At 39.4% G+C, this 21,705-nt stretch overlaps 1 protein-coding gene across 1 annotated transcript; it reads right to left on the minus strand.

Annotated features, from left to right (window-relative positions):
* Nucleotides 1-4,974: 4,974 nt before the first annotated feature.
* On the minus strand, nt 4,975-20,935 carry chst3a (carbohydrate (chondroitin 6) sulfotransferase 3a). Its single transcript, XM_033979844.2, has 5 exons — nt 20,569-20,935; nt 16,365-16,527; nt 12,369-12,890; nt 10,196-10,451; nt 4,975-5,487 (listed from the first exon to the last, which is right to left on the minus strand). The coding sequence occupies exons 2-5, from the start codon at nt 16,442-16,444 to the stop codon at nt 5,047-5,049; spliced, it is 1,299 nt and encodes a 432-aa protein (XP_033835735.1). The 5' UTR covers nt 16,445-16,527; nt 20,569-20,935; the 3' UTR covers nt 4,975-5,046.
* Between the last annotated feature and the right edge of the window lie 770 nt (nt 20,936-21,705).

Here is a 21,705-nt window from a genome sequence, read left to right on the forward strand (position 1 = left end):
TCTCCCAGATGGGGTCAAGAGCCTGACTTTCCTACTGATTACACTGTATTTTATCATGAAATATAAATATAAAAAAAATATAAATACACATTTTGGACAACAAAGATAACAATAACAAAGATGTGCATTTCTTAGGCTGTTAACCTTCACTCTCTGTGACTGAAATACTGACTGTTTATGTAGCTCCAGCTCAGATGTGTTCTGTAATTGTAGATTTAATGTAGATTTGCTTCTTCTCAGGACCGTCTGGTGTTTTCTATACACATACATTTTTAACATGTAAAATACCAGTACCATGGTGTCCAAAAGTACTTTAAAAAGATTTCATTTTTGTCATATATTAAGGATCCAAATAATGATTTTGGACCTTCTGAACTCAAGACGATGGATATTTAAGAGCGCAACTTTACAAGAGAAAACAAAAGTTGGTTCTGACTTTAACACTCTATAAAGACTCCGCTGCGGCTGCGGTTGGACTTTTACAGGCACTAAATAACTCACCCATAGAGTTTAAAGGGCCGTGGTCTCATTCATCTGACCAGACCACTGAAAAACGGCCTCAGAAATACTACTGTTCATCCTTTTGTCGTTGGGAGTAATAAAAGGGAGAGTGACGTCATGGCTTGTAAAAAGTCACACAATGACGGAAAATGTTTAAGATTTTGACATTTTGGGCTGTATTATTGGCTGTGATAGTGTTACATTTTAGATTTTGTTTAATATGACATGTTCATAAACTGTATAAAGAAATGGCCTAAGGGAGTGTAATGCCACCAACAGCGTTCAGCCCCACTCGTATGAAGATTATCGGAGCTAGCAGTTAAAGCGGTGAATTTGGAGTTCCATATTTGGAATACCAACTGTGAGTATCATAGCAACCAAAGAGCCAATCCAGAGCCAGGCTGTTGTAGCTTGGCTTAGTGGGATAGTGTCTATAGTAAATATTTATAACTGTTTTACATCTGTTAAGTTGCAGTTTGTAGGAAAAAGTTGAGAAGAAAAACACAAAAATATAGAAAATAGTAATGTGTTTTAAAATCAAATACCTCTAACTGTGTCATTGACAGTTTAAACCTTCATTTAACAAAATAAAGTTGGAGTCATCCATTTGGTTTGGTCTAGATTTGACCCATGTTGACATTTTGGTTGCTAGGTAACAGTTATGAAATTACCTCTACAAATTTTATACTAGCTGCCCATGTCCAGCAAGGAAGTAAAATGATAAACATCACCAAAATTTAAAGTTAAACCTGAAATGTGCTTATGGTTTGATCACTGAAGATTATTTAGCTATGACATTTTGAGTTTTGACCCTCCGTTATTGCTGTAGTTTGAAAATAAATTCTCAGTTAGTCAGTACTCATTCTCGAGCAAATGTGCTTTTAAGCCACAGTACGCAACTTTTTAAGCTTATTTTTTTTTAAGTGTGTGTGTATTACAGTGACAAACATGGGTCCCCACTTTGTGCGTCTCGCCTCTCCACAAACCTGACTCTCGCCTGTATATGTGCATCTTCGTGCTTGAGTAAATGTTGTTCCTTTGGCTATAATCTTCCACAGTATGACATAACACTTATCTATCTCCATGAAGAATGTTCCAAAGTATGGTTTTAGCTTTCTATTTCCATGCAACCATGAAGCTGACTCCAGAAAGTTACATACTGTACCTTTAAATGAATATGAAAAATATATATATCTTTAAGAATTGCATAAAACCAAGAAAACTCCCAATGCGCACTGTAATATTTAAACTTTACAGTGGTGTTTCCTCGAGCACTCTTGGCTCTCCTCCTCCATCGCAGGGCAGTACTTTGGTTGTTATAATGTATTCATATTTATGTAGTGAGCCAGCACCAGGGCAGGGACAGACCACTACTATATGTGCCTCCTCCACACAGCCGCCTCAGAGGTACCTCAGCCAAGTCCTTACAATAGTCCCTTTGACCCGCCTGCACACAACCTGCCTTTATACACCATCAGGAGGGCGGCCAGCGAGCTTAAAGTCACCCACGAGACATATTTTTCTGCCTTTAACAGCTCTTAATTGTATTATTGTAATGTTTCCTCGTAATAAACATACCTGGAGTTGTATTTTTGTGAAACTAACTTAAAAGTCCTATACTGTACAAAACTGTGAGCTTTTAGTCATGTTGTAATGCTGTTAGCTCATCAAAAACAAACCTGGAGTTGTGTTTTGTTTCATTCACACATGTCAGTTATCCTTTATTATAAGTCAAAATGCTCCGTTCCACCATGTACACCATGTAGTGTTAGTTTTCAATTAGCTAACCTTTTTTTTACCTATTTAAAGGAACAGTATGATAGATTTTGATTAAAATTGGATAAATTCCATGAACATGATTTGATTTGGTGTCTCAAGGCAATTATCCAACCAGAGCCTCACATGATTCTCTCATTTTAAGTTGCAAGTTTCAATGCTAAAATGCCTCTCTCTGATCTGAATGGTCACTACCTAAACTCCAGCACGTGCAGCCGATCATGACTAGTGCAGCTAGTGCAGCCTCTGCAGCTGAATTCTGGAGGTTCTGAGCTTCACATGAGGCCTGTCCATAAACTGAGAATGAGAAGAACTCGTATTTGTCCTCTATCTGCAGTTTAAGGTGCCAGAAACAGGTGCAGTTGTGATTGTAGTAACTTTTTTACAGACTACATCCTTTAACAACAATGAAAAAGAACCAGAACCAATCAAGCAGCTTTCTGTGGTTCACAACTAGCGCAGAATTTACACTATTTTCTACTGTTATTATTACTATTAGCATTACAGAGCTTTATTAGCCTTTGGGGAACACACACACTATTTAGTTGTACAAACTGAAACATCAATGTAAAGGCTACTAAAGCAAAACACTCTGAAACAAACTCAACACATTCAACGTGGTTCAAGACTCTGCTACTGTGTTTTTATTGCAAAAGCATCAGCATCTGTGGTTGACACATTTGATGAAAACAGAACATGTCTTCCAGGCCACATAAATATAAATATATCCATACATCATATGTGTCTCATTTGAATTGCAATGACTCTGATGGCTTCATTCTGCATTTGGTAAATATGAGGCTAAAGTGAGAATATACTTAAACATCTGATAGCATTTTTTCATATTTAGGATTTTACCTGAGATCAAATGGAAATATAGTGTGGTTGGTGCATAGCTGTCAATGTAAAACATCATATTTGAAGACAATGTAAATGAACTCAAAGTTATTATCTGGTTGAGCACAGTTCAGCCTTTTCACACTGCAGTTTTCTCTGTCTCATAATGTTTTCATGCTTTTTGGAGTAACCTCAGGTGCTCTGGTCGTGTCCTCAAGAGGCAATTTTGTCACAAGCAGCTACTGTAATTATCCTCATTCAAGGCACTTTCCGCAGCAGCCCAGAGAAACTATTTTGTGTTTTAATGTGAAATACATTTTTTTTTTTTCATTTTGGAGCAGATTTCAATGTAAGTGGATGCCAAATATTTTACAATAATAATTAAGATTTCTTAATTTGATTTGAATACATTTTACTTACATTATTGTTTAAAAAGTGTAACATCGAGCTGTGAGAACATGACCCGGTAGATTGTCCAAAACTGGGACAGTTTGATCCACAAAAACAAAGCCTTTCACCTCATGCCGCTGGAGCACAGTGTCATCAGTGTGGCTGTGTGTGTCTGTGTCTCCTTCACCATTGAGAGAAATATAATGCATTTCCCTCCACGGTTCTCCCTAGTTATTTTAGCTTATCAAAATGGGCTCATATTTCAGGACACTAACTTCCTTTTGAGGTGAATGCCACATGAACCCAATAATCTTCAGTACCAGACCTGGTACTTTGAACATAAAGTCCAAATAAACATGGAAACATCATGAGGCATTAGACCCAAAGAAGAGGCACATTGATGAGCATCACATGGGTGTTTCTTATGAACCTGTAGCACTTTATATTACAGCAGCAGACACAGCCAGTGGGAGGAGTTTACCAAAGTTTGAACTCGTTGCCATTTTGTTATTAGTAGTAATTTCTCTAATCTCAGTCTGGTTTGGCTGGTAAAATAGTTTGGGAAGAGAATAGACTTTCAAGTGAGGATTATCCAATCTCAACTGAACAAAATGCTACAATGCTAAACCAAAAATGTACCTGAAAATGTTTTGTTATAAAAAAAAAGTGCTAGTGATACAAATTTTTTGATTCCAGGGGGAGCAGTTTAGCAAGCATTGTCACCACAAATAAATTAAAGAACATATTATGCATTTTTTAAAAAGCTTTTAAGCATTGTTCCCTCATAAAAAAAAAAAAAAAAACTTTAAAAAACAGGGGTTGTATTTGCTTCATTCACGCTTGTTTAATTAATCCTGTGTATGAAATCATTTAACTCGGCACATCAGAAATCAATAAAAATTTCCCTGGTTTATTACGTTAAAGGTAAATCTTTAAAGGATCATCACAGTCGTTACTGTAGTCAAACTGCATTCATTACACCTGCGTTCTTATGTTAGCATGCCAGCCACATTAAAAGGCTAATAGAAAACTGCAGTGTCCATTGGGAGCTGACATCACCGCAAACATAATCATAAAGAGCAGTGTAGCTGTCGGCTGCACATCACACTAGTGAGTACCAGATTTTATTTTTTTTTCATTTATACTAAAATGGCTGCACGATGCTGCCAAATCCTACCTGTATCACGATTAAGAAAAAAAATTGGAGAACAAAGTACAAAGCGTGGATGCGTACTGAAAATGGGGGTAGATCTGAGCAATGACGTCTTGAATACAGGAGAATAAAGATGACTCTGATGAAATGAATCACTCTGAATACAACTTTGAGAAGGTAAAGAACGTGAAACTGTAACACGGTTAAAAGCTCTAAAAGGTCAATTTGCAAAATAAGTCTACTTTAACCCACTAATCCTCCGTTGAGTCAGACTCTTCCTTGGATTATTGTTTATCAGAAATGAATATTATCCCATTATTATCATTACTGAGCTGTATTATAAAGTGCTGACCAGGGCCCTTTAGCTACATACAGTCTTCCCTTGTGCATTAGTAGAACATCCTCTCCTCCAGCAGACTTATGGACTTATTCACAAGCGTCTTTTCATCATGGACGAACTTGTATCCAAACAGCCTCATGGTGGGCCCGCACACCCTCTGCACCACCTGCGCCAGCGTGAATGGGATGTTGAACCTCCACTTCTCCGCCTGCTCCGATGAGTTCTTCTGGGTGGAGTAGATCCCGCTAGTTCCCTGCGTGGTTTGGGTATTCCTCACGATCCACTCCCGGGCCTTGTTGCTAAAAGGTATCCCGGTGAAGCGGTACATCTCCTGAGCCTTCTCCATGGGGTAACGCGCGATGTCCTCGTAGCGCACTAGCATGTAGCGGCCTCGTAGCCAGCGCGGCTGCCTCAGTCCCACCTCCGCGGACATCCGGATGTGGTCACAGTTGCCCTTAAGTCTCTTCACCTCCTCGTCGTCTTCTGGAACCTGGAGTGAAAAGAGAGCATGGAAGGATAATAAAAAGCAGTGATGGAAGATGCACTCAAGTTTGTTACTTCAGTAAAAGTAAAAGAAAAAAAACTACTAAAGTAAAAGTATTAAAGTACCCGTTTAAAAATGTACTTAAGGAGTAAAAAGTAAAAGTGTTTTGCGCAGAGTTTGGGATCTAATGATGCTTTAAATGTAGCACTTCTGATTTTGTTCAACAGAAACAACTGAATTCATATATCTGTTTTTTCCTTGGATATTTTTTTTGGTCAAACTATGAACATGTTAAAATTAAACCCTCAGCCTTTTCAGCAGGTCTCAAACAATAATAAAAATAATTTTACTATTTCAGTCCTGTTCAAAAATGCACTAGAATAAAAAGTATCTTGAAAATCAACTTAAGTAAAGTACACATACCTAACTACTACTTTACTACTTTTACTTCATTACATTCCACCACTGTATCAAAGTAATACTTGAATGGATTTTGTATTGTTTGTATTGTTGGTAAAATGTTAAAAATGACTAAGATTTACATTGACTTGTCAAGCTTTTCAAACTCAATTTTATACTAAGGAATAGACTCAATACCATTACGATACCAGAATGAAAATTAAAAATGCAACTTTTTTGGAACTAGAATGTGACTTTCAACACAAAATACTACTTCGTTCTTCATGTTAGCATGACGTCTTATACTTGGAGTTGAAAAGTAGCACTTGCTATTCACTGTAAGTTAAGTTTATTTGTATAGAACCATTCGTACACAAAGTAATTCAAAGTGTTTTACAGAATAAGTAAGACATTAAAATCCCAATGCAACAAATCAAAACATAAATAATCATCATAAAATTAATATTAAAAGAGAAGAGGCAGAATAAAAACCTTTCAGTCTCAGTGAGTCTGCATCTCATCAGCTGCAGGCCTTGTTTTGTAACAATGTTTATTTGGCAGGACCAATGCAATCAGACATTAGGTTTTAGTTACGAGGATCCAAATAAATACAACCTCATGTCTGATTGTGTTGCCTCTGCCAAATAAATAAATAAATAAATACACCCTGATAAAAATAAAAAATAAAAATCATACTAAAACTGTTCAGGAAAACTCAATTTTTTGCAGTATTGATACCTGCTCAAATGAGTATCTCGTTTCAATATTAGTTTCAGTATCAGATTTTTGATACTTACCTAACAATAAGTCCATTATTGATTCACTTTCACTAGGCTGCAATGATTAATTGGCATAATGAATTAAAATAATTGTTATTGATTTTAATAATAAATGAAATTACTAATTAAACTGTTAGTGGTTATCAGAACTAAACCGTTAAAACACAAGAGGTTTTTGATCACAAACACAGCGACACTGTTAAATACAAAGGTCAAACAAGAAAAGACATTTTGTGATTTTTATCTTTAACTCACTTTATTTGTAAATACTCTGTATCTAGAAGCCTTCAGTCATCATATTTTACCTTCATATGGGTAAAATACATTTTAAAATCCTAAATTTATCAACTCCTAAAATAATTGTTAGTTGCAGCTCTATGTTTCACATTAATTCTGTGGCCACACCTGCCCTGAGGCTGACTGACTCAGTGTGACTGTGACGTCACCCATAGCGCTTAGCTCCAGTCAAATGAAACTCATCGAGGTTGGAGGTTACGGGATGAATTTTTGGAATTTTGACCACGAGTATCATAGCAATCAAAGAGCCAATCGAAGTTGTAGAAGGAAACACCCCTTCCTCCCCACACCGCTTGTTTAGCAGGGGGCAGGGGCTTAACAACGCTGTCAATCAAACCTGTTGCTAACGCTAGTGGGAGTGACCTCTATAAAAGACAAAGCCAGAGTCCATAGAGCTGGAAGTGCAGCCCATGATCACTTCCTACTTGGAACGCGGTGGCTAGCAGGTTAGCCATGTCTATTTATATAAACAGTCTCTGATTTGGATTCTATTCTGCTGCAAAGGCCTCTCTGACACCAAACTATCACAGGCAAAGTATTTTTCAAGATTTTTTTTTTTTAATACAATGGCACAGGATTGTCAAATTATCAGAAATCCAATACTAATCGATGTTTAAATATATTTTGTTTTGATGCCAGTTTTAAGTATCGGTACTAAAAAGGTCACATTCACAGGACAGAAATGAACCTTTTCTGAATAACCAGCTGTATCAAAACAAGTATAAGACACAGTATAAGACTAGTATACACTCATGAATATGAAAGAAAGTACTAGGCAAGGCAAGGCAAGTTTATTTGTATATGACTAAGTAGAGTATGGAGGGGGATTGTTTTAGCTCCATTTTGAATGAAACATACTCAAAAGATGAAAACACTCCAAATGACAATCTGTGAGTAACTAAATTATCTCTAAAAAATGCACACACACCTCCACCCTTTTTGTTTACTCGTGTTTCAGATTCAAATTTGAAGTTGGGTGGAGTTGATTCCACTAGAATTGCATTACCTGTGTTTTTGTCAAGCCATGTTTCGGTTATAAACATAAAGTCAAGACTAAAAGAAGAAATAAAATCATTAATTAAAAAGGACTTGTTATCATCTTACAGGGAATGTGAACTAAATGTCTCTGATTGGACAGTCTAACTGTCCTTTTGTTAATCAGTCTATGTGTTGTAACTGTAGATATAGCTCCATCACAGGCCTCAGCATATTATTTTTTATCATGACTGTATGTCCTGAGACAGCAGAGGTCCTGTGTGTCCTAGCTCTTGTTGATAACAGCTCTGGGGGAGGGCAGGGAAGGGCGAGGAGGAGGGAGTTTGGGTGAGGGACCGGGTGAGAGAGCAGGGGGGAGTTTGGGTGAGGGACCAGGTGAATGAGCAGGGGGGAGTTTGGGTGAGGGACCAGGTGAGGGCCGAGGAGGCGGAGCAGGGGGAGTTTGGGTGAAAGACGAGGGGGGATAGGTGGGTACGGGGAAGAGTTCAGCATAGTTGATGCCAGAACTCTCGATCGCTCTATATTAGGTGTGAGAGGAGCCATCTTAATTCCTGATCTGATGAGACTTTCTAGATGGTCGGGAAGGTCCATAGGTGAAGGTGGGGAGGAAAAGGAGAGTGAGGAGTCCCTAGAGGGAGTAGATGTAGCAAAGGGGACCCAGGGCTGGTCTGTGGGCAGGGGAGGTGAGGTGGGTGCTGCTGCGACTTAAACCTCTGCTGGGGCTGTCACAGACAGGTTCAAGGCCTGTGATGTGGGCCCTGAGGGAAGTGACGCTGGAGATGCATCCTTCACTTTTGAATCCTTCGCTGGGGGAGATGGTTGTGCTGCTGGTGGTGAGTCTTTCGCTGGGGGAGGTGGTGGTTGTAGTTGTAGTGTTGCTGGTGGTGCTGACACATTGGCTCGGTCTCTGGTTGGTGAAGCAGGAATGCTTCTCTCATTCCTCTTTTCTCTCACTGGCCCAGGACCCTGTCCAGGCCGGTTTCTCAGAGCGTGGAGGAGGTTATCCGTCAACACTCTTACTCCACCTCTGCTCAGGTGCGGGCCATTTCCCTTGAACAGATCCTCTCGTTTCCAGAAAAGATCAAAGTTCTCAATGTAGTGCAGCCCTCCGGCTGCACATTCGTTGAACAGCCATGTGTTCAGCTGAAGCAGCCGGGTAAATTTGTTCATCTTCCTCCTGTCTATGGTAGGAAGAGGTCCACTGATGAAAGTCTTAACCTCCACTTTATCAAGCTCCTCAAATAATTCAATGAAATGCTTTTTCAAGATTTCAGTCTGATTCATTCTGGTGTCAACTGCACCCACGTGCACAATCAGCTTTTTTAGCTCCTTGGTATGTTGACAAAACTTTTGGGAGGAGTTTTGTAATCTCAGAGACAGTGTGACTGGGGTACGAGCAAGTTTGGATTCCTCTGTGAGTCACATCTCTGATAGCCCCATCTCCTAGCAGCAGCATATCTCTGACCTTGACGTTTGTCACAGACCACCTGTCTGCCGCCGCTCTTTTGCCAACTTCATTGCTCTTGTTTTGTGACAAAAATCCATTTTCCGTTTGTATATTAACATCAACATCAGTCTGTGACAGTGGTAAAAATCTGTTTGTAATTTGTATTTTGGGTGATGTAACTATATTAGCATTGTCTCTTATCACTTGTCGCGTTGCCTTGAAATTCTTGTCTTTACAAAGTTTTGGAAAAGACACCGTATCACTCAGGTTTAAGTTGAAAGTAGCAGTTTTTTCACTCTCTTCTCTGAAAGTAACTGTAGGCTGCTTACCGCTGGAAGTCACAGGGAGCGTTCAGTGAAGTCCTTTTTCAGATTCTAAAACAAATATCCGTGCTTGAAGCTCAATAATTTGTTGTTGATAGTTCCAACAGCGTTCGCAGAAAGAATTTCTTTTGTTTCTTCCTCCGGACATGTTGGTGGCTCGTCAAAAATTTTGTTAAAAATGTAAAAATGGTTTAAAAATCTTGGTTTACTTAAACTATTGTTTAATGTTCAAACCCACATTCTATTATCTAAAGAGTGTTTTTTTTAATTATCATTTTGGTAAAGGAAAGAATATTGAATATTGAGTCTATTCCTTCAAAATTGACGTTTAAATTTTTTAATTTTTTTCATATCTTGGCAACTCTACAGTGGCAGGCTATACAAAAATATGTATATAACATCGTATGATGGCAAGTGGATGACTTATTTCATCAATAAAATGTTATCTGTGGTATAAATGAAAGTGAGCTGACCTGGCCGTCCAGCGCCCAGGTCTTCCAGGTCTGGTACTTAGAGGAAAAGGCCACCATGCGGGAGGCCAGGATGGCTCGAGGGTCCCGCACCAGCTGGATGATGCGGATGTCGAGGCGGGGGTCCTCCACTAGGGGCTGTAGTGAGTCGAGCTGCTTGACGCGCACAGTCTTTATGGCGTGGTGCTGTTTGGACAGACATGACTCAGAGGCCAGGGTCAGGTTGAGAGGGCCGCAGCGTCGACTCTTACAGTGATACCTCAGGACAAAGTACAACAAAAGTACATGTGATATGTGCATGCTTATCTACAAGTACACACTGATATCACACACAATCTTATCATTTTACTATCAGTTATCATTTTCTCATTAAAAAACATTTTTGTAATTCAATCAAAGACAAAGACAGATACTGAAGTGTCACTGCATTGTTTCAGTGAGTAAAGTGCACATTGTGGTGAGAGGCACAGGATGGAAACATTTCACTTCCTTTTGAGAAGCAGTGGGTGAAAGTTCTTACTCATAAGCACTAGTACATAAACATATACCTACATATGGTCATGTTTGAATGGTTGAGTTACTATGGCTTCCTCATTGTAACTGAAAGAAATGTGGATGAAGTCAAATATAACACATAGGTTAAATGGGGATGATGATTAGTGAGGCTTTCATTAGAATCCTGCTCAGTCATTTCAGTCAGTGCTGACGTGGCTCTACATATAAATCTTAAACTTTGTAGTACCACACAGTGCCCTCATCCGGGAAGTCCAGACTTTGGCCTGAAAGTCAAACTCAGAGAAAGTTTATTTGGCTGTCTGGCCTCTGGCAGTACCTACTGCATACTGTGTTTAATTAACCACTAAAATCCCAATAATAAGGATTACATTGCGATACAGACCTAAAATGAATGAGAGCTGCACAGGTAATCGTTATCACATCGATCATTTGATCAACTGTGATTCATGTGATAATTGATAAGAATGAGTGGTGCAATTATCACATCACAAAGGCTGCAGTATTTCAGATGAAAAGTCCTCCACAAAGAACACAATATCTGGTCTTTACAGAACAATGCTGTTGTGTGATCTCAACAAACATGTTCTGAAGTGCATGGGATTCTTGTATTAGTAAAAGTTGTTCAGTCTTCTCTCAAATGTCAATGGTCATGCATTGTTTACAGTGTGCACTCCTACTTTGAAAGGGCCCATATTACTCTATTTTTTAAAATCTCTTTTATAATGTTGTTTCCTCATCACAAACAGACCTAGAGTTGTGTTTAGTTTCACTCACACATGTTTAACACACAAACCCTGCAGATTTAGGCTGAGTTCTTCTTCGGATGGCGCAGATTGGCAGCCTCGCTTCCGTCAGTCTGCCCCAGGGCAGCTGTGGCTACAGTAGTAGCTTACCATCACTAAGTGTGGAAATGAATGAATAATGACTATAGTGTAGCCCTTTGACAAGCCTGTAAAGCGCATTACAAGTGTAAGCCATTATTATTATTATTACCATCTGTTGTTATGTATAGGGTGTATCTCTTGTTTGTGTCTAGCGGCCTCCAGCCACGTTGATTAGACTAAACTGGTGCGATTGTTTTGATGGTATAAATTGTCAGCTGAGGGCGAGACGACACTATTAGGGACAACAGCTCTTGTGCACAATTAATTCAATAAACCAGACTTTTTGATTCAAGACAAGTCTTCTCTGTTGATTTTCATATATATATACTATATACATATATAATTTTGTCACGCGCACATTAGTAACCTTTGAACTGAGTCACCTTAACTTATCTAAACTTACCTTATAATGAACAGATTTTTTAAAAGATACTGTCATTTTTAAAGCTATATAAATGCAAGAGTCATTAAAAAAAATAACAACAAAATAAAATAAAATTTTAGATTCAGCTCATTAGTGAGTCATGCTATTTTTAGAATGGGTGACATGGTGCATATATATATATATATATATATATATATATATATATATATATATATATATATATATATATATATATATATATATATATATATATATATATATATATATATATATATATATATATATATATATATATATATATATATATATTAGGTTTTTACTATTATAAATTCCACAACAAGCCCCTCTGTGAATAGGTTTGGGCAACCCTGCTCCAGCCCCACCCCCTCACCTCTCAAACACGTCCTTCACCGGGGCCGTGCACACTGGTTCCTCACACAGAGACAGACTGGACTCCCTCCTGAAGAGCGCAGCTGTCACGTGGTCATGAGGCGAGGGGGAGATGAACCTCTCCAGTGGGCCAAAGTCACACACAAACAGCCCCTGCAGCACATCCCTGTAGATACCCCCGGTGCCGTTGCTGCTCTCCGGCACGCTAGCTAACATCCGCTCCACGTGCCAAAGCGGCTCGAACAGGTAGAACATGCTCTCCCCGTGCTGGTTGAAGAACTCCCCCACAAACGAGGAGCCGGTGCGGGTGGTGGCCAGAAGGAGGATGTGCTTTTGACCTCCACTTGAACCGGATCTGTTCCATGCCTCCTGATCGTCAAGGAGATCAGAGAAATTCCTGTTGTTGATGAGTTTGGAGAGCAGGAGTTTGAACATGCTGAAGGATCTGTTGGTGTTGTTGTAGTCCAGGGGAGTCTGAGGCGTCTGCACAGGGTTCTGTCTCTGGATCAGCTTATCCGACACCCTGGTAAACAAGACAACAGAAGAATATTTACAATATAAACTGTATAGGCAATTTACATGGCTCTCATTTGTCATCAAGGTCAAGCAAAGCAGGATCTTAAAGGACAAAATTATATTAATGATAGATTCCTTGGGTCAGGTTAGTCTACAGCTGACCTAAGCTTAGGTCTTAAGAGGGGAAAAGTAGCAGGAGGTGTGGCTATTCTGTGGGACTGGACTCTGGTGTCACAGCACAACAAGAAAAAAGTGATAGTTAATGTATAATGTATATACTTTATATGAATGTAAACAAAACAAAGTGGAATACGCTCACTTTTATTAGTGCCTTTATACAGAATGAAACTCCTTCAAGGTGTGTATGTCACTGGTGAATGCAAATATTTTGGACCGGAATTCTACTTTTAGACATTTAGATTGGTGTAGAAAATCAACTAATTCTGTCTAGTAGAGAGCTCTTGCCAGAGCAGAGTTACACTTGCATAAGTGACACCTGGCACACTCATGGACTACTACATCCTACAGATGATGCCCATGCTGCTCTGACAGGCTTATATGAAATGCCCAGTGATCATCTCTGTATCCATGTCTATTAGATTTGATAACATACGTATCTGCAGACTGCAAATAATGTAAAAAGTGAATATTTGGACTGGTGTGATCTCTCTTCAGATGAGCTTGCCTGCTGTTTTGCTCACACTGATAAATTGTTTAAATAATACTGAGCTGCCAATAGGAGCAGTCATGTGTACAGACTCCAACTGCACTAAAGCACAGGGTGGGTATATCCTGTGACATATACATATATGAGCTGAGTCCATGGCTAAAAAAAACTTTTAAGTAACAATACTAAGGCTTTCTGGAAAGAGCTGAATATTAATAATGAACATATCCTGAGTAGGCTGAATAATCACATGATCTCCACAGACAGATCAGTTTGGTTTTAAAGCCTCGACACTGGCATGTGTATTATGCTTTAAAAGAATTATTAAGTCAATACAAAAGTAGACACTCAACTGTTTTATGTGTTTCCCAGATGCCTCTAAGGCTTTGGACCATGTGAACCAACCAGCTATAACTGACTGTGCTGTAGTGAGTCGCACAGTGTAGGGTCTAGTCACTAAAAGGAGTTAAAGGGGAATCATGGCCAGGACACTGGCCAAGTGGCAGGAGTTTTAACCTCAAGGTTAAAGGTGATCCTGGTTAAATAAAGGATTGAATGAAACAACAGAAATGATCAGGTTTAACATTTGTGAAGTACAGTGTCCTCAATAGGAAAAACTGTCTCTTGTGCTCCATCTGGGAGTATGACATCATCACATCTGAAAACCACCCAGCGGCTGCGTTCACATTTTAGAATCTGTCATAATTTCAGATGGATTTTGTGGGAGTTTAAAGAAATACCAAACTTATGATCCACAAATATTCAACCTTATCATTATTTGCTTGGGATTAGCTCCACAAACGTGCCATATCAATCTTGAAGTCCTTTCAACTGACATCAAGCAGGTCTTTAGGGTTGAATAATAGCACTACTTTTTGAAGCTATTGTGAAAACAAAGTATTACTTTTATTTCTTTGTGTTGAGAGAATGTTGAATTTGAACCAGTTTTGTTTCACGTGGACAGGTTAAGTAATTGCAGAGATATTAACCATAAAACAGGTCAACAAATCTGCAATCAGACAATTAAACAGCAAATTTTATCACAGAAATCTGACCTGTCATTTCCCGACAAATCCAGAATGATATCTGTTTGTATTTTTAAACAGAGGGACATCATTCTGGTCTCTGCTCAGTCGCGTCTCAAGCCAGAACCAAACATGATTGTGCCGGAGTTGATTGGTCATTTACATTCTGTCCCCTGTGATATTTTTCCCTTTTTTTTCTCGTAAGCAGCCATATTTGTTTTGATGCAAACGAACCAAGCTTGTCCCTGACTGGCTAATCCACCTGTCAATCACACCCATCTGACCTGAGGGAGATACAGCACTGACTATTGTGTATTCTGGATCCCAGGAAAGGCCTGTGCTCCAGCTTTGTGATGTTCAGTTGTTTCATATTTTATACTAATCACATTTTCAACATAAATGATTCCTTTTTAAACCCCATTATTGAGTCTGATCTGCATATTTCGCGTAAACATTATGCAGTTCAGTTTCCATGACCACTGTCCAATTCCATCTATTTATTACACATTTTTAACTCCATTGACTGTATAATTTGCAATAACTTCAGTTTCCTTGAGTTACCATAAGCCGATAGTAATAGTGTTGATATATTTATGCTGTTTGTTATCACCATCTGAGGCTTAGACATTACATGAGTCAGTGGCACATGTAATTCTAACCTTCCCTGCATGTTAAGTCTTCATCTGCACACACTGATATCAGCCTAAACATACATGTATCGTATACTGTGTTCCCCCTGTGGACCATGTGTCTTATGTTTATGTATTTTATCATTAGGATGTATGGTTCACATCATGGAGTCGTCCCGTTGGATCAATTAGACCTGCACACCCTGATGCTGCCTCATAAACACTACACATGTTGCATTTTATTATTTATGACAATGTGCTGTGGATCTTATAGGCTTCTTGGTACTTTAATATTTTACAGATTAACCCAGTTGGCTTTAAAAATGAATTAATACACTGCAGTTTGTCATTATTTATTTTTTAAATGTTGCTTTATTTTATGTTTCTTATATTATCTTCAGTGTTTTTATAGCTATACTCAAAAGTTCTATATTACATAAAGTTGTGGTGAGCTTTAAAGTGTTAGAATGTTGTTATCTCTTCAAAAACATACCTTGAGTTGTGTTTTGTTTCATTCACACATGTTTCGGTACTCCTTTATTATAAGTCTGTCTATATCTGCAAAGCTCAAAATGCTCTGTTCCACCTTGTGATGTCATGAAGTGGTAGTTTTCAAGTTAACAGCTACATTTTACCTTTAGTTCAGTTGAGATTGGCCATTCCAGAGCTGAAATTATCCAAATGATTCTAGTGAATGTGTATGGAGTTTAAAAACACAGCACTTCCTGTATTACCACATGATGACATCACAAGGTGGAACACAGTTTTTTTTCCATTTGAGAGAAGAACTCAGCCTAAATATGCAGGGTTTATGTGTTAAACTTGTGTGAGTGGAACAAAACACAACTCCAAGTCTGTTTGTGATGAGGATATTTCACAGTATGACCGCTAAGTTACAGGTCAGATCTCTGGAAAGGTGATCTTGTTCACAATTAAAATTCATTCAAATTCATGAATGCATATTTTATTACCATACTGTGACACATTCTCAGCAAAGCAATAATATCTCTATGGTGACTCCCTATCGGAAAAGTTAAATAGAGCAGCTTTAAGGCCTAGTCATCGTAGCAGCAAAACCATCAGCCACCTCAGACTCTCCATCTTCTCTTCAGACCTCACTAATAGTCTGTAAAATAAATGCTTGACAGAGGTCCCCTTACCTGGAGATGATGTTGCTCTCCTTCTCGATGATGACCAGGGCCACGATACAGATGAAGACAATGGCATATTTGGTCTTCATTCTTGAGTCCTGGCTTCGTTCATGAAACTCTACATAACACGCATAGTCCTCACGGTTTGTCGTACAGCGGCCGGAACTTCATACTGCAAACAAAAGGTGACAGGGACTTGTAAAATAGTCTTTTAACCCTGTGAATGCTATGCTAAAAGACCCATGTGTTCGTTGTGAATATAATTTGACTATAGAATGAGTCCGGTGATGGTTTATGGGGTGAAAAACTGCGTAGGAAAAGTCCAGAGTTTTATCTATGACGCAACTAAACAGGCAAAATGCAAACAGAGCATTTTTGAGCGTTCAGAAAAGATGAGTTTGGATTAATGGATTCATGAAACAAGCGTGAATGAAGCAAAAAAAATACAGCTCCAGATATGTTTTGATGAAAGGACAACTGTATAACAAGGTCAAAAGGTCAAACTGATGAACACATAAAGACAGTCTCTTCCTCTTCTTCTCTTCCTCTGTCTTTGACCTTTGTTTCAAGTTTAAGTGCAAAAAAGCGTGGGCGATAGTCTTTAGTTGATGAGAAATTGTAATTACTTATATATGCACAACTGCAGAAAGGGGAAAAAAAGTCAGTTAGTTGGACTTAGCGTTGTCAAAAGTATCAACAATCAGATACTCATCCATACTAAATCTAGTATCAACACTTTATACACATTTGAGTGAGTATCAATACTAGAAAAGTCACATCCACAGCACAGAAATGAACCTTTCCTGAATATCTTTAGAATGATCTTGAGCTGTATCAGCACAAGTATAAGACACATAGACTAGTATACGCCCATGAATGTTGAAAGTGTTGAGATCACCAGACCAGATGATTTTGGATGTTCCAAGACTAAAAACTCAAGGGGACTGGGCTTTTCCTGTAGCTGGCCCCAGACTCTAGAACAGTCTTCCTCTGTGTATCAGAACAGCCCAAACTTTAAATATTTTAAAATAATTGTTGAAAACTCATTTGTTTTGATTCTTGTACTGTATTGTATTTGCTGTGTTCTATTGTATTTTTGCATGTTTTGTTTTATAAGATTGCGCTTTATATTGTACAGCATTTTGGACAGCGGTGGTTGTTGTGTGCTTATGTGCTTTATAAATACATTTGACGTGACTTGGCATGAACCACTATGGAACCTACCTGGACCACTGAGGGATTATACAGATATAAGACTACATGGGAATATAAAGGATAGTACTATTATTTAATGTTCAAAATCACATTCGTCTGTAGTCAACCAAGAATTTTTTAGTCAACAAGTTCTGACCCTGTGCCACTATTGCTATAATATTTTGGTAGTAGTGGTGCAGGTACAGTATTCAGGTTACAAAATCTCAAACTCGATTTTAATATTAAGGAACCGATGTTGAATCTGGATACTCAATACCAATTCCGATACCACAATAATAATCAAAAACACTCTTTTTATAATAGAAAGTCATTTGCAATATTAAATCATAGTACTTTCCTTTATATTCCCATGTGGTCTTATATCTGTGTAATCCCTCAGTCGTCCAGTAGGTTCATATTGGTCCATGTGTGTATACTAGTCTGTGTCTTATCCTTCTTCTTATACAGCTCAACATCATTCTAAAGATATTCAGGAAAGGTTCATTTCTGTCCTGTGAATGTGAATTTTTTAGTATCGATACCTGCTCCACTGAGTATCTAGTTTTGATACTTGCTTTACTATCGATTAGTATTGGATTGTTGATACTTTTGACAGCTCTAATTCAAGTCAGTAGTAGTATCAGGGAGAACATGCAAGCTCCACATTCAAAACAAACAATCCATATGCGACAAAACGCTATTCAAGGGAGAATTCAAGTATCAAAACCAGACCAAAAAAAGACTCAAAACACAACAACTCACCGAAAATGTAGGTAGATTTAAAATGGCAGAGGTATGCAAAAATGTAGGCCTCAGTATGAATCACAAAAATCCTCAAAAAGCTCAAGAACGGACATTATCACACAGAGGTATAAAATGATCTATCAGAGAACAATGGGAAGGAGTGGAGTTTATATTCCTGAGACCTGAGATGGACCGAATGAGGGTGGAGTTCGCAAATCTACAGGGAGGAAACAATAATTAACCTGTTGATGGAGTTTTGATAGAGTTAGCCAAAATTTGTTTTAGTTGACTTATTATTTTGTTTAGGTCATAAGGTTGGAACAACAGTGGAAAGGAGTGGGTGATCTAGCTGAAGTTGCAGTACTTTATTGTATTTATATGTAAAAAGGCAGATTAAACTCTCTCTGTTTTTTGATCTATGTTGTCATGTTTTTAACTATGACTAAAAAAACATAAACGTTTGATCAGGCTGAACCCACCCTTGTGTCAGATGAACACATCCCTCCTCTCCTCTATCAGCCTTGTACACTGCAGCCTCAGACCTATAATCAGACCTGTCCCAATGTGGAAAGTGAAGAAATCACTCCACAAAGCTCCACCTGTGCGTGCTCAAGCAGACCCTGTGCTGTTTCCCAGAAGTCCTCACGTAGCTCAGAAATATGTCGAACAGAAATATCCAGGCAAATGAGGAGGGCAAATCAGGTTTCAGATATGATGAAGATTGGGCTGGTTGTCGAGGGTGATCTGTGACACGCCCTTAGTCACCCAAAGATCAGGAGGGGGCTGTGTAGACTGTAATAAAGAGAGATTCAGTCATTTCTGTCAGTGATCAGCCTTTCAAGATGTCCAAAGCCCTTCACGGTGCATTATTTATTCTCTCCACACACTGATTTAGCCACAGCTGCTCTGGGGCAGACTGATGGAAGCGAGGCTGCCAATCTGCGCCATCTGTCCCCCTGACCACCACCAACACTCACACACGACTCTCATGTTAGACAATATTTTGAACCACTGCTGCCCAACTGTGGCACCTGGTGTTCCCAGCAGACTCCCATCCACTACAGTGCACAGGGTCTATAAAGAGACTGTGAAATCCTTATTTTTGAGACATTATACCCGTATTTACCCAGCCAATAAGCACTGTCTGTCTCCCATATGGAAAAGTGTCCAGTCTTTATTCCCACTGCTCAGTAGCTCCAGAGGATATGACTGTGCACATCCACACACAAGGAAAACATGCAAACTCCATCCCTCAGTCAGATTTGACTTTTTCCACCATCCCCACTAATATTAAGCTGTTTGAATCCCAGAGGAGGAAAAAAAAAAAACACTGACAACGAAGGCAATTTGAAATGAGATGCAACTCAACGTGTTATTTTAAGTGCCAAAAGAGTAAATACCATTCGGATCTGTCAGGGGAGTGAATAACGTCTACGAAGCATATCATTAAGAAAGAAAGAGACACCGTTTCAGAGTGTGTGCGCCCTGTACGTAAATATCACCCAATTATCTAAGCTTAATACGCCATCGCCGTCAAACTGTCAGGCGGGCGCACGTACTTCTCCATATTCAGCAGTCAGCGAAGCGTTTGGCGAATCTGACTCGGTCTACTCGAGCAGAAACGGCACATCACTCCGTTTATCATCTCACTACAAATTACATTAATGGCTGCAGCCTTCAGAACGAGGGGGATGAGGAGGAGGAGGAGGCGAGAAACCCACAACAACTCTCCTCTTACTGTAACAATTAACGCGTAAGATTTAGATTTGGGGTGGCGTAATCTTTTTTTTTTTTGACGTGATTGAGAGATTTGACTGCGCGTTTTTTTTCTTTCTCTGGTGAATGGGAGCTACCCCCATCCTTCCTCCTCTTCTTTGCGCCCGTATAAAGCGGTGATTTAGGGGGATGGGGCTTCTCAATGGGCACAAACATCGCTTCAATTGAGTCCGTCTGAATACGCACTAATACGCGCTTGTGCATGTCATTAATACGTGATGAGGAAATCGCTCTTCACACATTCCTGCGTGAATATTCAAAACAAAACGTGCCAGGATGTGACTTGAAAGCCAATTGATTAGGATACGGGTTCTGTTGACGCGTTTGTCCAATAAAAACAAACGTTACAGTAACAGTGGCGCGTTAATGGTTCATTGGCGCGTTGTGTCTTCTTCATAAGGATGTTTATGTTTGTTACGCACGCTGATTCCTCCTCGCTTCGTATTTTTCATTGATAAAATCGTGATGCAAAGATGTACAGATGCGCATCGGTACAAACCTGTCGCCCGTGTCAGTCCAGGGTGGTAAACATCCAGCGTCTTGGAGAAAAAAATGTCATTTCTTGCTCAAATCCGAAGCAACCCGCCGCATTGTCTCACATAAGGACACACAGTGGTCCATTATGTCCACGGGCTCCTTCCCCCTCGTGGAGGAGAGGCAGCGCCGAGTGTGCGTCTTGGACAAACATCCGTGTCAAAAAACTAAGTGTGAAGGGGGAAAAAATACAAAACCCAACCAAAAACCTGAAAAGTTGCTGTTTTTACGTAAGAATCAGAGCACGTGGTGATGCGTAATGATGCAGTGTTCCAGAGTGAGTCAAGTGTATCGTCGTAAAAAAGTTTTATGGGGAACTTTTGCGCACCGCCGGGAGCAGGCGCAGACTTCGGTGAGTGAGTGAAGTGGCCACGCTTCACTTCTCCAGCCGCTCTCACCGTGTGGGACATCCTGTGCAGGCCAGACCACGTGACTCCAAACACCCTGCAATTTGTGCACACAGACCCCCCATGTCAGAGGAAGTGCCCGCTACTGCAGGCGCGAGGGGGTGGAGGGGGTGGAGGGGGTGGAGGGGGAGGAGGGGGAGACAACGAGCAAGAACAGGGACAGCAGGTACAAGAAGTGCTGCATAGTCTGTTTGCTCCAAAAATAGTTTATACAGACGTAAACAAATATCACAGCTGCACATTGGGGAGTTCACTGTGTTACATTTCACTTTTAAACATTATGAGGATCTCAGTGGTAACTTAAAGGTACACTATGTCACTTTTCTGGTGGAGGGTCTTCCTCCAGCTTGTTTCCATGGCGATTGCATTGCTTTCCCTGGGATGTTCCACACATTATGGCATTAAAGAAGAGTGCTTTTGTCTGATTTATCATAATCTATGACACCTAATACATTTGACCAGCATAATGAGTCAGCAATAGGGAAAAAATGTTTCAGTCATTTATTGAAAGGTTTCTTTCCAATATGTTACCTTAAAAAGTACTGCTCAAGCACAGAATTACAAGGAAATATAAATGAGAAAATAATTAAAGGTGAACAAATATGTTACTGCTTTGACAGGAATATTCCACAGTAGGGTAAAGCATTTATTTCCTTCACAGATCTGACCAGTGACACGGCCTGACAACATAAATG

This window comes from Periophthalmus magnuspinnatus, chromosome 15, assembly GCF_009829125.3.
Source record: "Periophthalmus magnuspinnatus isolate fPerMag1 chromosome 15, fPerMag1.2.pri, whole genome shotgun sequence".
NCBI lineage: Eukaryota > Metazoa > Chordata > Actinopteri > Gobiiformes > Gobiidae > Periophthalmus > Periophthalmus magnuspinnatus.

Excerpts from the sequence above, each read along its gene's own strand:
- chst3a (XM_033979844.2), bottom strand. The coding sequence starts at position 16,444 with ATGAAGACCAAATATGCCATTGTCTTCATCTGTATCGTGGCCCTGGTC. Across the intron at positions 12,891-16,364 it reads GAGAGCAACATCATCTCCAG|GGTGTCGGATAAGCTGATCC; the intron begins GTAAGGGGACCT and ends CTTGTTTACCAG. Across the intron at positions 5,488-10,195 it reads CCTGGGCGCTGGACGGCCAG|GTTCCAGAAGACGACGAGGA; the intron begins GTCAGCTCACTT and ends TTTTCACTCCAG.